Here is a 15,300-nt window from a genome sequence, read left to right on the forward strand (position 1 = left end):
AATCAGCCAATGATTTAACCATGTTAGTAACTTTCCTGTAATATCATGTGGAACCTCGTCAAAGGCCTTCTGAAAGTCCAAATACTGTGTACAACATCCACTGCATCCCCTTTATCTATCCTACTTGTAATCTCCTCAAAAAATTCCAGCAGGTTTGTCAGGCAGGATTTTCCCCGAGGAAAACCATGCTAATTTTGTACCATCTGGTCCTGTGTCACCAAGTATTCCACCACCTCATCCTTAACAATCGACTCCAACATCTTCCCAACCACTGAGGTCAGGCTAACTGGTCTATAATTTCCTTTCTGCTGCCTTCCTCCTTTCTTAAAGAGTGGAGTGACATGTGCAATTTTCCAGTCCTCTGGCACCATGCCAGAGTCCAATGATTTTTGAAAGATAATTTCTAATGCCACCACAATCCCTAACGCTACTTCTTTCAGAACCTATGGTTCAGGGATAACTTATGTACCTTTAGTTCTTTCAGCTTTTTGACAACCTTCTCTCTTGTAACAGTAACTGCACCCACTTCTCTTCCTTCACACACTACAACATCAGGTATACTGCTGGTATCTTCCACGGTAAAGACTGATGCAAAATACTCATTTAGTTCATCAGCCATCTCCTTGTCCCCATTATTATTTCTTCTGCCTCATTTTCTAGTAGTCCTATATCCACTCTCATTTCTCTATATTTTTCACATACTTGAAAAAACTTTTACTATCCACTTTGATATTATTTGCTAGCTTGCTTTCATATTTCATCTTTTCCCTTCTAATGGTTTTTTTTAAGTTACTCTCTGTAAGTTTTTAAAAACTTCCCAATTCTCTATCTTCCCACTAATTTTTGCTTTGTTGTATGCCCTTTCTTTTGCTTTTACAATAGCTTTGACTTCCCTTGTCAGCCATGGTTGTACTATGTTACTATTTGAGTAGTTCTTCAATTTTGGAATACACATGTCCTAAGCCTTTCCTCATTATTCCCAGAAATGCACGCCATTGCTGTTCTGCTGACATCACTGCCAGCAGCTCCTTCCAGTTTACTTTGGCTAACTCCTCTCTCATACCACTGTAATTTCCCTAACTCCACAGAAATACTTGACTTTCTCCCTATCAAATTTCAAGTTGAACACAGTCATACTGTGATCACTGATTCCTGAGGGTTCTTTTACCTTAAGCTCCATTATCACCCCCAGTTCATTACATAACTCCCAATCCAGTATAGCTCATCCCCTAGTAGGCTCATGACAAAAGCTTTAAAAAACTCTCTCTTCAGCATTCAACAAATGCACTGTCTAGAAATTCATTACCAACCTGATTTTCCCAATCGACCTGCATGTTAAAATCTCCCTTGACTACCATAACATTGCCCTTTTGACTCGCCTTTTCTATTTCCTGTTGCAAACTGTGGTCCATCTCTCAGCCACTGTTGGGAGGCCTGTGTACAACTTCCATAAACTGTCCTTTTATCCTTGCAGTTTCTTAACTCAACCCACAAGGATATAACATCTTCCGAACCTATGTCACATCTTTTTACTGATTTGATGCCATTCTTTACCAGTAGAGCCACACCACCCCCTCTGCCTACCTTCCTAAACCTCTGATATAATGTGTAACCTTGGACATTCAGTTCTCAACTACAACTATCCTTCAGCCACGGTTCAGTGATGGCCACAAATTCATATCTGGCAATCTGTAAATATTGCAACGATCATCCACCTTATTTCTTACACTACATGCATTTACATATAACACCCTGAGTACCAGATTTGCTGTCCTTTCTGACTCTACATCCCTAATGATTTGATACTCAGCCTGTTGGCTGCAGCTAAGTCCCATCACCTGCCTGCCCTTCCTGACAATCTGACTGCATGCTATCTTTACTTTTCTACCATCTATCCTTTTCAGAGTCCCTTCACTCTGGTTCCCACACCTCTGCCAAGTTAGTTTAAACCCTCCCCAATAGCTCTAAAAAACCTGCCCAAGAGAATATTGGTTGCCTTCGGGTTCAGCTGCAACACGTCACTTTTGAACAGGTCATACCTCCCCCAGTAGAGACCCCAATTACCAAAGAACCTTAAGCCCTGCCCCCTGCACCAGCTTCTCAGCCACGCATTTATCTGCCAAATCAAACTGTTTCTACCTTCACTGGCGCGTGGTAAAAGCAGCAAACCAGAAATCACTACTACCAGCTTTCTACCTAGCTCTCTAAATGCTCCTTTCAGGACCTCATTGCTTTTCCTTCCTATGTCATTGGTACCATTATGTACTGAGACATCCCTGACTCTGGCACTTTGGAGCCAACATGCCATCCGGGTGTCCTGTTTGTTCCCTATCACTACCACTCCCTCCTTCTCTCTTTCCCTTCTGCACCACGGACCCATGCTCAGTGCCTGTAACCCAGTCACGGTGGTATTCTCCCGGGAGGTCATCCCCCACCAAAGTATACAAAGCACTTACTTGTTTTTGAGCTGAATGGCCTCTGTTCTAACTGCCTATTTCCATTTTTCTTGATGGTCACCCAGCTACTCTCCTGCAACTTCAGGATAATTACTCCCCTGTAGCTTTGATCCAATTATATCCTTGCTCTCCCGTACAAGCTGAAGATCATCCAGTTGCTGCAGCTGGATGCACTTCATGCAGATAATTCCCGGGAGATTCCAACATCTGGTACGAAGAGCACACCACAGCCATTTAATTGGTACAGTAGAAGGAAAAAAATAAAAAGGAAACCTTAACAAACACTTTACACAGAGCCAGAGCCTCTTTTGAGCCAAAGCCTGTTGCTTCTATTCTTGCCACTGACCAACTCTCGTACAATGGCCGCTCTGCTTATCCTGTACTTTTATTTAGTTCGTAGAGCCCTGTTGGCGTGGCTGATAGTCCAAGTACAATGGACAAACGCTCTTAAAGCTCCTTTTTTAAATTACTGCCGCTGACCTGCGAGAAATCCCTCTTGGTAGAGCTGTGTTGAATTGGCTGAGGATCATTACATTAACTTTGCTCAAAATAGTGGGTACCACTATGTTGCAGAATAGTTGTGTTCTGAAAAAAAAAACTGGCAAAGCAATCTCTTAATGACCAGCAGCTATATTTGGAGGATAGAAGTGAATGCAGTTGCTCATCATCTTCCTGACTTCAGTTTGAATGGAGACATAAAAATTTAAATGCACATCAAATTCAGGCAGGATAGCTTAATGATATAATTCACAAAAAAAAAAACAGCAATCATTTAGGATTTACAATTTGCTAGTCCTGTTTCAGACATCTCGAGGGAAAGTATAATTGAAATCTCTTAGGGGGAAAAACAGCAACGATTAATTGCACCCATATAAACGTTAGCAGTAATGAGCCCTTTAGGTCTCATTAAAAGTGTCAGTAAGCTGGCATCAGAAGAGCAACTGCATTGTATAACTCAACACTGACCATCGCTTTGGCTCTACTAATGCTGCTCGATTTGCTGAACTCTTCCACAAGTTTGTTTTCTACTGCGGATAGAATCTTGGAGCAGACTGGCAGCAGGAGGAGGTGACACCATTACCTTAACAGCTCTTCCAGTCCTTCTTGCTTTCAAAATTGATGACTTGGATTCAACAACATATTGAATCATTTTCAGATAGGCAGGTGACCCATAACCTCCAAATATAGAAAACACTTAAAGTAATAGATATTGAAAGGACATCGACAGGCTAGAGAAATGGGCAGATGAAAGTGAATGTAAAAAATTGTTTCACATGATGCATTTTGATCAGAAGAATGAGACAGACAATAATATATGGAATATACTTTTAAAAGGTGAATGTGAAGAGTGATCTGTAAGTTTTTAATGCTCAAACCTTAATTGATGAGAGGAAATGTTAAAAATCATGGAGTCCAAATGCCTAGAGTACAAAAGGAAGTTTTGGCAGTTTATCAGAAAAGGATCAATTAAGAGATTTACGTGAATGGACGAGGAATTGCACTTCCATGAATGGCAACCTCCTTTATGGATCTGCAATATTTTTTATGCATCAGATTTTAGTCTCTCAAAAATTAATAATGTTAAATGGTCTCACTAATTAATTTATGTTTTTTCTGTCGATAAGGAATCAGTGCTCCATGTTGTACTTGAGACTGAAACTTTTGATTAGTTTTCAAGTTAATCCAATTAAGCTTCTTTTCATCAGAATCAAATCCAGGAAAGCACTGAAGAAACAAAACAGCTGAAAACTGTATGTTCAATACTACAGAAGCTCTGAAAAGAAAATGCTAAAAAAAGAAAAACAATATTTTATTTCAAAATGTATAAATATTAAATTGCTTTTTAAGAGTAATATAAAAGTAGTGTTTGTTAGCTGATCTACAATGATAATTCCCTGTGATGGTACAGCTGAGATTGAAAAATTCCACAATTGATAATTGAGAGTGTGAGCCAAATCCAAAACCATACCCATAGTCCTTGTCAGCCCAGATGCAGCAGAGCATCATTAGTAAATAGAGATATATTTGAACAAAAAGTCAAAACTTCACAATCCAGCTACATTGCAATTAGTGGCATACAGCTTTCAACACAGAATCCAACACACTTTTGAATATATATTTCAGAATAATGAACATGGCTACAAAAATCACTGCAACCAATTAAATATTCTTCAAAAAAGAGTGCTACATGGCTCCTTGATTACATAATATAAAATAAGAAACAGAGTTATACATAATTGAAACAGGTCCTTCACCCTACAACATACATGCTGACTATCCCATTTTCCAGTACTTGACCCATATTCTTCTATGCCTTGGCAACTCAAGTGCTCATCCTGAACTTTCTAAAATGTGTCTCCACCACCCCCTCAGATGTCATGTTCTAGATTCCAAACACCCTCTGGTTGAGTAGCTTTTCCCCAAGATCCCCTTTAACTTATTCACTATTAACTTTTAACCATCTCTCACAGGCTTTATTCATCTTGATGGAATGACACAAGAACAGCCAAGGCTGGAGTTTCTGGGGCAATTCAGAAGGTGCAGGACAGATACATCCCAAAGATAAAGTAATATTTTTCTAAAAGGAGGATGAGGTAACCGTGGCTGATGAGAGAACTCAAGGACAGCATAAAACGAGAAGACAGGGCATATAATATAGCAAATATTAGTGGGAAGTTAAGAGTATTATGAAGCTTTAAAAAACCAGCAGATGGCAACTAAAAAGCCATCTACTAGGATAGAAAGATGAAATATGAAGGTAAGCTAGACAATAATATAAAAGAGGAAAAAAGTTTTTTTCCGATATATAAAGAGTAAAAGAGAGGTGAGAGTGGATTTCAGACTGCTGGAAAATGATGCTGTAGAGGTAGCGATGGGGGAGGGGGGTTGCAAAGAAATGGCAGAGTAAATTCTTAGCACACTGTTAGTGTCAGGAGCAGAAGTGAGTGCAGTTGCTATTACTAAGGAAGTTGTGCCTGAAAAAATGAAAGGTCTGAAGGTAGAAGAGCCACCTGGACCAGATGAACTACATCCCAGGGTTACATTTATAATGATCTTTCAAGAATGCTGGAATGGTTCCACAGGGCAGGAAAACTGCAAAAAATGTCACTGCACTTGCTAAGAAGGGAGGGAAAAGAAGAAAGGAAATGTAAGGCCAGTTAGCCTGACTTCAATGGTTGGGTAAAAGTTGGAGTCCATTACTTGGAGACACATGATAAAACAGACTAAGGTCAGCATGGTTTCCTCAAGGGGAAACCTTGCTTGACTGAACTGTAGGAATTTTTTTAGGAAACAACAGACAGGAGAGACAAAGGAAAGACCAAAAGACAGAGGAGTAGAATTAGGCCATTCAGCCCATCGAGTCTGCTTTGCCATTCCATCATGGCTGATCCTGGATCCCATTCAACCCTATACACCCGCCTTCTTGCCATATCCTTTGATGTCCTGACCAATCAGGAAATGATCAGACCGATCGGAAAATCCAAGTAAATCCACTGCCTCTCCTTTGTTCACTCTGCTTGTCACTTCCTTAAGGAACTCTAATATCTATCAGGCAAGATTTCCCTTTATAAAACCCATGCTGACTTTGACTTATTTTGTCATTAGTCTCCAAGTACCTCGAAATCACATCCTTAATAATAGACTCCAACACTTTCCGAAGGACTGAGATTAGGCTATTTGGCCAACAATTTCCTTTCTTTTGCCTTCCTCCCTTCTGAAAGAGTGGCGTGACATTTGCAATCTTCTAGTCCTCTGGGTGCATGCCAGAATCAAGTGATTCTTGAAAGATCATGACCAATGCATCTGTTATCTCTTCAGCAACCTCTCTCAGGACTCTGGGATGTCATCCAACTGGCCCAGGTGACTTATCCATTTTAAGACTTCTGAGTTTTAAAGTCAGTTGCTGCTGTTTACTTGGATTTTTCAGAATGCCTTTGACAAGGTGTTGCACATGAAGTTGCTTAACAACATAAGAGCCCATGGTATTATAGGAAAGATAATGGACAGAAAACTGGTTAATTGGCAGGAGGCAAAGAGTGGGAATAATGGGGGCATACTCTGTGGTTGTCTGCCAGTGATTAGTGGTGTTCCACAGGAATCGGTGCTGGGACTGCTTTTTTCATGTTATATGTCAATAATTTGAATGATGGTTTTGTGGCCAAGTTATGGATGATTCAAAGATAGGTGGAGGGGCAGGTAGTGTTGAGGAAGCAGAGAGTCTGCAGAAGAACAGGCAAAGAGTTGGCAGATGGTATATAGTGTAGGGAAGAGTACGGGCATGTACCGTGATAAAGGGAATAAAGGCAGAGTCTACTTATTTTTAAACGGGCAGAAATTTAAAGAAAAAAATCAGATGTGCAAAGGGACTTGGGAGCTCTTCTGCAGGATTCCCTAAAGGCTAACTTGAGTCTGTAGTAAGGAAAATAAATGCAATCAGAAACAGAAGAAAATCTGCAGATGCTAGAAATCCAAGCAACACACACAAAATGCTGTAGGAACTCAGCAGGCCAGGCAACGTCAATGGAAAAGATTACAGACTCCGTCCTTCTGAAGGGTCTTGGCCTGAAACATTTACTGTACTCTTTTCCAGAGATGTTGCTGGGCTTGCTGAATTCTTCCAGCATTTTCTGTATGTTGCAAAGCAAATACAATGTTAATATTTGTTTTGAGGACCAGACGATAAAAACAATGATGCAGTGCTGAGGCTTTTTAAGACACAGGTCAGACCACACTTGGAATATTGTGAGCAGCTTTGGGCCCTCTATCTATAGAGATGCAGCGTGAAATAGGCCCTTCGAGCTGCACTGCCCAGCAATCTCTGGATTTAATCTGAGCCTATTTTAATCCTAATCACAGGACAATATATTACAAGCAATTAACCTACAAACAGGTATGCCTTTGGACTGTAGGAGGAAACCGGAGCACTTGGACATGGAGAAACTCACGCGTCACAAGGAGAATGTACAGACTTCTTACAGGTAGCAACAAAAAAAATGTGCTGGCATTGGCGAGGGTCCAGAGGGGTTCATAAGAACGATTCTACGAATGAAAGTGTTAACGTACGAAGAGTGTTTGATGGCTCCGACCCTATACTCAGTGGAGTTCAGAACAATGAGGGGGAATCTCATTGAAACCTATCAAATATTGAAAGGCCTAGACAGAATGGATGTGGAGTCTGGACCAGAAGACACAGCCTCTGAATGTAGGGATATCCATTTTTGTACAGAGATGAGGAGGAATTTCTTTCGCCAGACAGTGGTGAATCTGTGGAATTCATTACCACAGTGGAGGCCAAGTCAATGAGTATATTTAAAGCAGAGGTTGATAGGTTCTTGATTATTCAGGGTGTCAAAGGTTATAGGGAGAAGGCAGAAGAGTAGGGTTGAAATGGATAATACATCAGCCATAATAAAACAGCAGCCACAGACTCGATGGGCCAAATTGCCTACTTCTGCTCCAATTTGTTGTGGTCTTTGCTGTGGGGAAAAGCTTCTTACAATCTACCTACTCTATGCTACCCAGAAGTTTGCATACCTTATTAGGTTCCATGTCAGTCTACTCTGCTCAAAGCAAAAGAAACCCAGCCTATCCAGTGCCTTCTTACTATTGAGATGCTTTATTCCAGGCAACAAACTGGCTAATCTCCTCTTCTCAAAAGTGCAATAACATGTTTGCCTGTTCAGTAGCAACCAGAACAGCCTGCAATGCTGCAACAGTGGCTCAAGTAATTCATATCCAGAATCATTCTTAGGAACCTCCTCTGGACCCTCGCCAGCTCATTTTCCCTTAGATACAGGGTCCAAAATTGCTCACAATATGCCAAATGTGGTTTGACTAACCCCTTACAAAGCTTCAGTAGTACATCCTTGCTTTTATTCTAGACCTCCCTAAATGAATGCTGATGTTAAATTTGCCTTTACCATCAATTCATACTTCTACAGTTAAATCAAATATGTACATAACAGTCAAGTTCCAGCACAGATCCCTGTCACACAATTCCAAAGGCAAAATTTCCCACTGCCTTCTCTGCACCTACAATTATCAAGCCAAATTTGGATGCATTTCACAGCTTGGTCTGGATCCTTTGGAGCTCTAACCCTTTGGATGAGATTGCTATGTATGACCTGGTCAAAGAACTTAATGAGATACATCAACTACACTGCCTTCATCAAATCATTTTGGTATGTTCTTTAAAACACTCAGTTGAATTGGTCAGAAAGGATACCCCCTCCCCCTTTCATGCTGCCTAACTTAGACTAATCTCTGTCTTCCCAAACACAGATTAATCTTATTCCTCAGTTATTTCTAATCATTGACAATAGACTCACTGCCTATATTATTTGATTTATCCCTGCCACCCTTTGTGAATAAAGATAACACAATTGCTCTCCTCAGTAATCAGATGCTTGGCATGTGGCCAGAAAAGAATTAAAAATCTGTCAGAGTCCTTGACTCCCACCAGAGCCTTTTGTACATCTCATCAGGAGCTGATGATTTATTCACCTTTAAATGTTCCTCCATTTCAGTGGTAATTTTTTTCTACATTCTACCTTCCCTATTCCTGAATTCCTCAACTGCAATGTCTTTCAGCTAAGTGAATCCAATGCTTAAGGTTGCATAATATGAGAAATCATTTTAAATGAAACATATTTGGAGCTTTCATCTATCAGGAGACTGAGGGATAGAAATGCAAAAGCACAGTTTACAGCCAAATTAAAGTAATGGGCTAAGTGGCTTTTTAATATTCTATGTTCACACATGTGCCATTCCGAGCAATGCTGCTAACAATGGTTAACTTGTCTGATTGGTAAGGGTCACTTCTCTGGCAATTCAGCTGGTGAATTTAAAATAATCATCACTAACCTGTCTGTGAGCTGAAGTCCTCATTAAATGTTTGACCATTTTCAGCAAGTTGAAAGGATGCAGATGGAGAAACTGCATTAACTCCATTCAGCTTTGATTCTGTTAATGGCTGAAAAAAATAGTCCATGTTATACAGTAATTATGCTAAATTGTTTTAAACTTTGGTTAAATATTCAGAATTCTTTGCCATAGACAGCTGTGGAGACTGAGTATTTATGCATACTTAAGGTAAAGGTTGATAGATTCTTGATTGGTCAGGGCATGAATGGCTATGGGGAGAAAGCAGGAGATTCAAGCTGAGGAAAATTGGATCAGCCATGATGAAATGGTTGAGCAGACTCGATGGGCCAAATGGCCCAATTCTGCTCCTATATCTTATGGTTTGGATGCAAAGTAATTTTTAGAAAAATTAAAGACTATGGGTTATTTTGTTCTCTTCATGATTCTGATAAGAGTTTTATGCAGCCCTTACTTGGAGTAGTTCGTAATTATCATGAAGCAGAATTAAATATTTATGCAGAAATGCCAGCTTCCTTCAGGCCATTGGACAAATACACAAATATCATTTAAGGTTTCGACATCTGCAAATGCAGCAGTTCTCAACCTTTTCAACTTGTGGCCCACTTGTGACCTCCATTTAGTTCTGTGGCCTCCACCCTCCATAGTTCCTCAAAGTATTTTTGGGTCAGCTGTATTAATTATTCTAATATACAGTCAGTATTTAAATTTTAACAGTTTACAGTTATTATATATTAAGTATAATGTTATAGGAGTATATGAAAAATAAAACAATTTCAAAGCTCTGAATAGATAATTTATTTTAAAATATAGATAATATTCTTTCCAACAACAATGAAAAAGTACTTAATATTGTTACTTTGGGTATTTAGTGAGATCCAAGTGACTGTGCAAACCAGCAAGTTTTTGAATATCTGTGTATTCAAAACCAGGTATATCTGGGTATTTAACTTGGTTAAAGATGAACAAATATCACCTCTTTTCACAACATCTAAACTGTTATGAGTTTTGACAGTAGGTGAAGAGCTTGACTAAAACCACTTTCAATTGGATAAGAGATGGGAAATCCAATTAAAATCAATTTTGCTTTCTCTCAGAGCTGTTGAAACTTATTTTAAATATCAGTCATTACCCAGAAATTTTGCTTGAACTGTTAAATCCTTATAGCATCTGATAAGGTACACCATGCAAGGCTTATTGAGAAAGTAAGGAGGCCAAGGACCCATGGGGACATTGCTTTGTGAATCCAGAACTGGCTTGCCCACTGAAGGCAAAGAGTGGTTGTAGACGGGTCATATTCTCATGGAGGCCGGTGACCAGTGGTGTGCCTCAGGGATATGTTCTTTGGGATTTTTATAACTGACTTGGATGAGGAAGTGGAGGGATGGGTTAGTAAATTTGCTGATGACACAAAGGTTGGGGGGTGCTGTGGAGAGCTGTCAGAGGTTACAGTGGGACATTGATAGGATGCAAAACTAGGCTGAGAAGTGGCAGATTAAGTTCAACCCAGGTAAGTGTGAGGTGACACGAGTGAATCTGCAGATGCTGGAAATAAATAAAAACACAAAATGCTGGCAGAACTCAGCAGGCCAGACAGCATCTATGGGAGGAGGTAGTGATGACGTTTCGGGCCAAAATGCCAGCATTTTGTGTTTTTAAGTGTGAGGTGGTTCATTTTGGTAGGTCAAATATGATGGCAGAATATAGCATTAATGGCAAGACTCTTGGCAGTGTGGAGGATCAGAGGGATCTTGGAGTCCGAGTCTATAGGACACTCAAAGCTGCTACGCAGGTTGACTCTGTGGTTAAGAAGGCACATGGTGCATTGGCCTTCAATCACGGGATTGAGTTTAAGAGCTGAGAGGTAATGTTGCAGCTATATAGGACCCTGGTTAGACCCCACTTGGAGTACTGTGCTCAGTTCTGGTCACCTCTCTATAGGAAGGATGTGGAAACCCTAGAAAGAGTGTACAGGAGATTTACAAGGGCATTGCCTGGATTGGAGAGCATGCCTTATGAGAATAGGTTGAGTGAACTTTTTTTTCTTGGAGTGGTGGAGGATGAGAGGTAACCTGATAGAGGTGTATAAGATGATGAAAGGCATTGATTGCTTGGATAGTCAGAGGCTTTTTCCCAGGGCTGAAATGGCTAAAACGAGAGGGCACAGTTTTAAGGTGCTTGGAAGCAGGTACAGAGGAGATGTCAGGGGTAAGTTTTTTTTTTAAAACGCAGAGAGTGGTGAGTGCGTGCAATGGGTTGCCAGCGGCAGCGGTGGAGGCGGAAATGATAGGGTCTTTTAAGAGACTCCTGGATGGATACATGGAGCTTAGAAAAATAGAGGGCTATGGGTAAGCCTAGGTAGTTCTAAGGTCAGGACACGTTCAGCACAGCTTTGTGGGCTGAAGGGCCTATATTGTGCCGTAGGTTTTCTATGTTCAATCAGCTCAATAAAACATTCTTAGAAAATTAGTAAACAAGATATAAAAAGTATGATCTCACGCAAAAAAGTATCAGTATTGAATATGCATGTAAAAATAAAACTGTTTTTTAGGCAATTCTTAGATGTAGATCATAAATAGGTCTTTTTTAATGTTATTATATATATATACACACACACACAAACTCTATGTGGCAATGAAGAGCATGTACTCACAAAGAAAACCAAATTAAACTTCCATTCAAATTAAGGTAAGTATCAGGGATTTAATAGAAGTTGTAGTGGTAGATAGTGATGCATGGTAGAATTCATGCTTTCTCGCCTCTCTGCAGTGTAGCCATTTCTGGCAGATAACCCCACTATAGTAACTACAGCCTTCATACCACTTTTTACAAGTATTATAGTTCAGAAGGTAAACAGAACCAGAGTCCTGCTGCATACTCACTGACTGGCCTTGCTGTAGGCAGCCCTGCCCAATGTTTGGTTTGTTTGTGATATTCATAACTGTTTTAATGAGATTTCTACAACATGGGTCATGCCAGGCACTCCGTACCAATCCCCTTCTGATACGGGTTTTGAAATGGAAATCCTGGCAACTTCTGACAGTCTTTGATGCAGATGGTTCCCTATTAACATGTAATTAACTATCACAAAGTAATCATGATCACGAGCTGGTGGAGCATGTTGCTGGGTATCCTGCAGGGTCGCGCCCACCTGCTCACTGTATAATCAGGGATTTGGGGGTGGATGTGGAGCAGGGCGTACATGGTTATTTGTGTGTGGTTGAGCAGAGCAGACGATGACTGATGTGCAGCACTGCCCCCTCCACCCCACAAGCTGTTTTGCTGCCTCATTTGCATCATCAGGCACATTTTCTCATTCATTTCATTTGGGGTTCCAATTAAATTACATATACTAATTTATTTTTTATTTATATATTTTAAGTCACATTTCATTAAAATAAACTTATGATGGCACTTTCAGAAATTCCTGTGACTCACCATTTCTTGTTTTTTTTTTCTAACTTGTAGCCCGTGGGGGATTGTGGCTCCTGATGAGAACCACTGTGCCGCGGGTGGGGGAGAGAGTGGTGGGCAGTAGGGGATGCGGCTCCTGATGAGAACCACTGTGCCGCGGGTGGGGGAGAGAGTGGTGGGCAGTGGGGGATGTGGCTCCTGATGAGAACCACTGTGCCGCGGGTGGGGGAGAGAGTGGTGGGCAGTGGGGGATGAGCCTCCTGATGAGAACCACTGTGCCGCGGGTGGGGGAAGAGAGTGGTGGGCAGTGGGGGATGAGCCTCCTGATGAGAACCACTGTGCCGCGGGTGAGGGAGAGAGTGGTGGGCAGTGGGGAATTGTGGCTCCTGATGAGAACCACTGTGCCGCGGGTGGGGGAGAGAGTGGTGGGCAGTGGGGGATGCGGCTCCTGATGAGAACCACTGTGCCGCGGATGGGGGAGAGAGTGGTGGGCAGTGGGGGATGCGGCTCCTGATGAGAACCACTGTGCCGCGGGTGGGGGAGAGAGTGGTGGGCAGTAGGGGATGCGGCTCCTGATGAGAACCACTGTGCCGCGGATGGGGGAGAGAGTGGTGGGCAGTGGGGAATTGTGGCTCCTGATGAGAACCACTGTGCCGCGGGTGGGGGAGAGAGTGGTGGGCAGTGGGGAATTGTGGCTCCTGATGAGAACCACTGTGCCGCGGGTGGGGGAGAGAGTGGTGGGCAGTGGGGGATGAGCCTCCTGATGAGAACCACTGTGCCGCGGGTGGGGGAGAGAGTGGTGGGCAGTGGGGGATGTGGCTCCTGATGAGAACCACTGTGCCGCGGGTGGGGGAGAGAGTGGTGGGCAGTGGGGGATGTGGCTCCTGATGAGAACCACTGTGCCGCGGGTGGGGGAGAGAGTGGTGGGCAGTGGGGGATGAGCCTCCTGATGAGAACCACTGTGCCGCGGGTGGGGGAGAGAGTGGTGGGCAGTGGGGGATGAGCCTCCTGATGAGAACCACTGTGCCGCGGGTGAGGGAGAGAGTGGTGGGCAGTGGGGAATTGTGGCTCCTGATGAGAACCACTGTGCCGCGGGTGGGGGAGAGAGTGGTGGGCAGTGGGGGATGCGGCTCCTGATGAGAACCACTGTGCCGCGGATGGGGGAGAGAGTGGTGGGCAGTGGGGGATGCGGCTCCTGATGAGAACCACTGTGCCGCGGGTGGGGGAGAGAGTGGTGGGCAGTAGGGGATGCGGCTCCTGATGAGAACCACTGTGCCGCGGATGGGGGAGAGAGTGGTGGGCAGTGGGGAATTGTGGCTCCTGATGAGAACCACTGTGCCGCGGGTGGGGGAGAGAGTGGTGGGCAGTGGGGAATTGTGGCTCCTGATGAGAACCACTGTGCCGCGGGTGGGGGAGAGAGTGGTGGGCAGTGGGGGATGAGCCTCCTGATGAGAACCACTGTGCCGCGGGTGGGGGAGAGAGTGGTGGGCAGTGGGGGATGAGCCTCCTGATGAGAACCACTGTGCCGCGGGTGGGGGAGAGAGTGGTGGGCAGTAGGGGATGCGGCTCCTGATGAGAACCACTGTGCCGCGGATGGGGGAGAGAGTGGTGGGCAGTGGGGAATTGTGGCTCCTGATGAGAACCACTGTGCCGCGGGTGGGGGAGAGAGTGGTGGGCAGTGGGGGATGAGCCTCCTGATGAGAACCACTGTGCCGCGGGTGGGGGAGAGAGTGGTGGGCAGTAGGGGATGCGGCTCCTGATGAGAACCACTGTGCCGCGGATGGGGGAGAGAGTGGTGGGCAGTGGGGAATTGTGGCTCCTGATGAGAACCACTGTGCCGCGGGTGGGGGAGAGAGTGGTGGGCAGTGGGGAATTGTGGCTCCTGATGAGAACCACTGTGCCGCGGGTGGGGGAGAGAGTGGTGGGCAGTGGGGGATGAGCCTCCTGATGAGAACCACTGTGCCGCGGGTGGGGGAGAGAGTGGTGGGCAGTGGGGGATGAGCCTCCTGATGAGAACCACTGTGCCGCGGGTGAGGGAGAGAGTGGTGGGCAGTGGGGAATTGTGGCTCCTGATGAGAACCACTGTGCAGCGGGTGGGGGAGAGAGTGGTGGGCAGTGGGGGATGAGCCTCCTGATGAGAACCACTGTGCCGCGGGTGGGGGAGAGAGTGGTGGGCAGTGGGGGATGAGCCTCCTGATGAGAACCACTGTGCCGTGGGTGGGGGAGAGAGTGGTGGGCAGTAGGGGATGCGGCTCCTGATGAGAACCACTGTGCCGCGGATGGGGGAGAGAGTGGTGGGCAGTAGGGGATGCGGCTCCTGATGAGAACCACTGTGCCGCGGATGGGGGAGAGAGTGGTGGGCAGTGGGGAATTGTGGCTCCTGATGAGAACCACTGTGCCGCGGGTGGGGGAGAGAGTGGTGGGCAGTGGGGGATGTGGCTCCTGATGAGAACCACTGTGCCGCGGGTGGGGGAGAGAGTGGTGGGCAATGGGGAATTGTGGCTCCTGATGAGAACCACTGTGCCGCGGGTGGGGGAGAGAGTGGTGG

At 44.2% G+C, this 15,300-nt stretch overlaps 1 protein-coding gene across 6 annotated transcripts in view; it reads right to left on the reverse strand.

The window, feature by feature from the left end:
• Nucleotides 1–15,300, reverse strand: part of LOC132402945 (utrophin-like) — a 477,671-nt gene that overhangs the window by 17,931 nt on the left and 444,440 nt on the right. For all 6 annotated transcript variants that reach the window (XM_059986085.1, XM_059986086.1, XM_059986083.1 and 3 more), the window contains one exon: nucleotides 9,321–9,429. In XM_059986085.1, coding sequence (XP_059842068.1) covers nucleotides 9,321–9,429 — 109 coding nt within the window. The remainder of the gene's footprint in view (nucleotides 1–9,320; nucleotides 9,430–15,300) is intronic.

This window comes from Hypanus sabinus, chromosome 12, assembly GCF_030144855.1.
Source record: "Hypanus sabinus isolate sHypSab1 chromosome 12, sHypSab1.hap1, whole genome shotgun sequence".
NCBI lineage: Eukaryota > Metazoa > Chordata > Chondrichthyes > Myliobatiformes > Dasyatidae > Hypanus > Hypanus sabinus.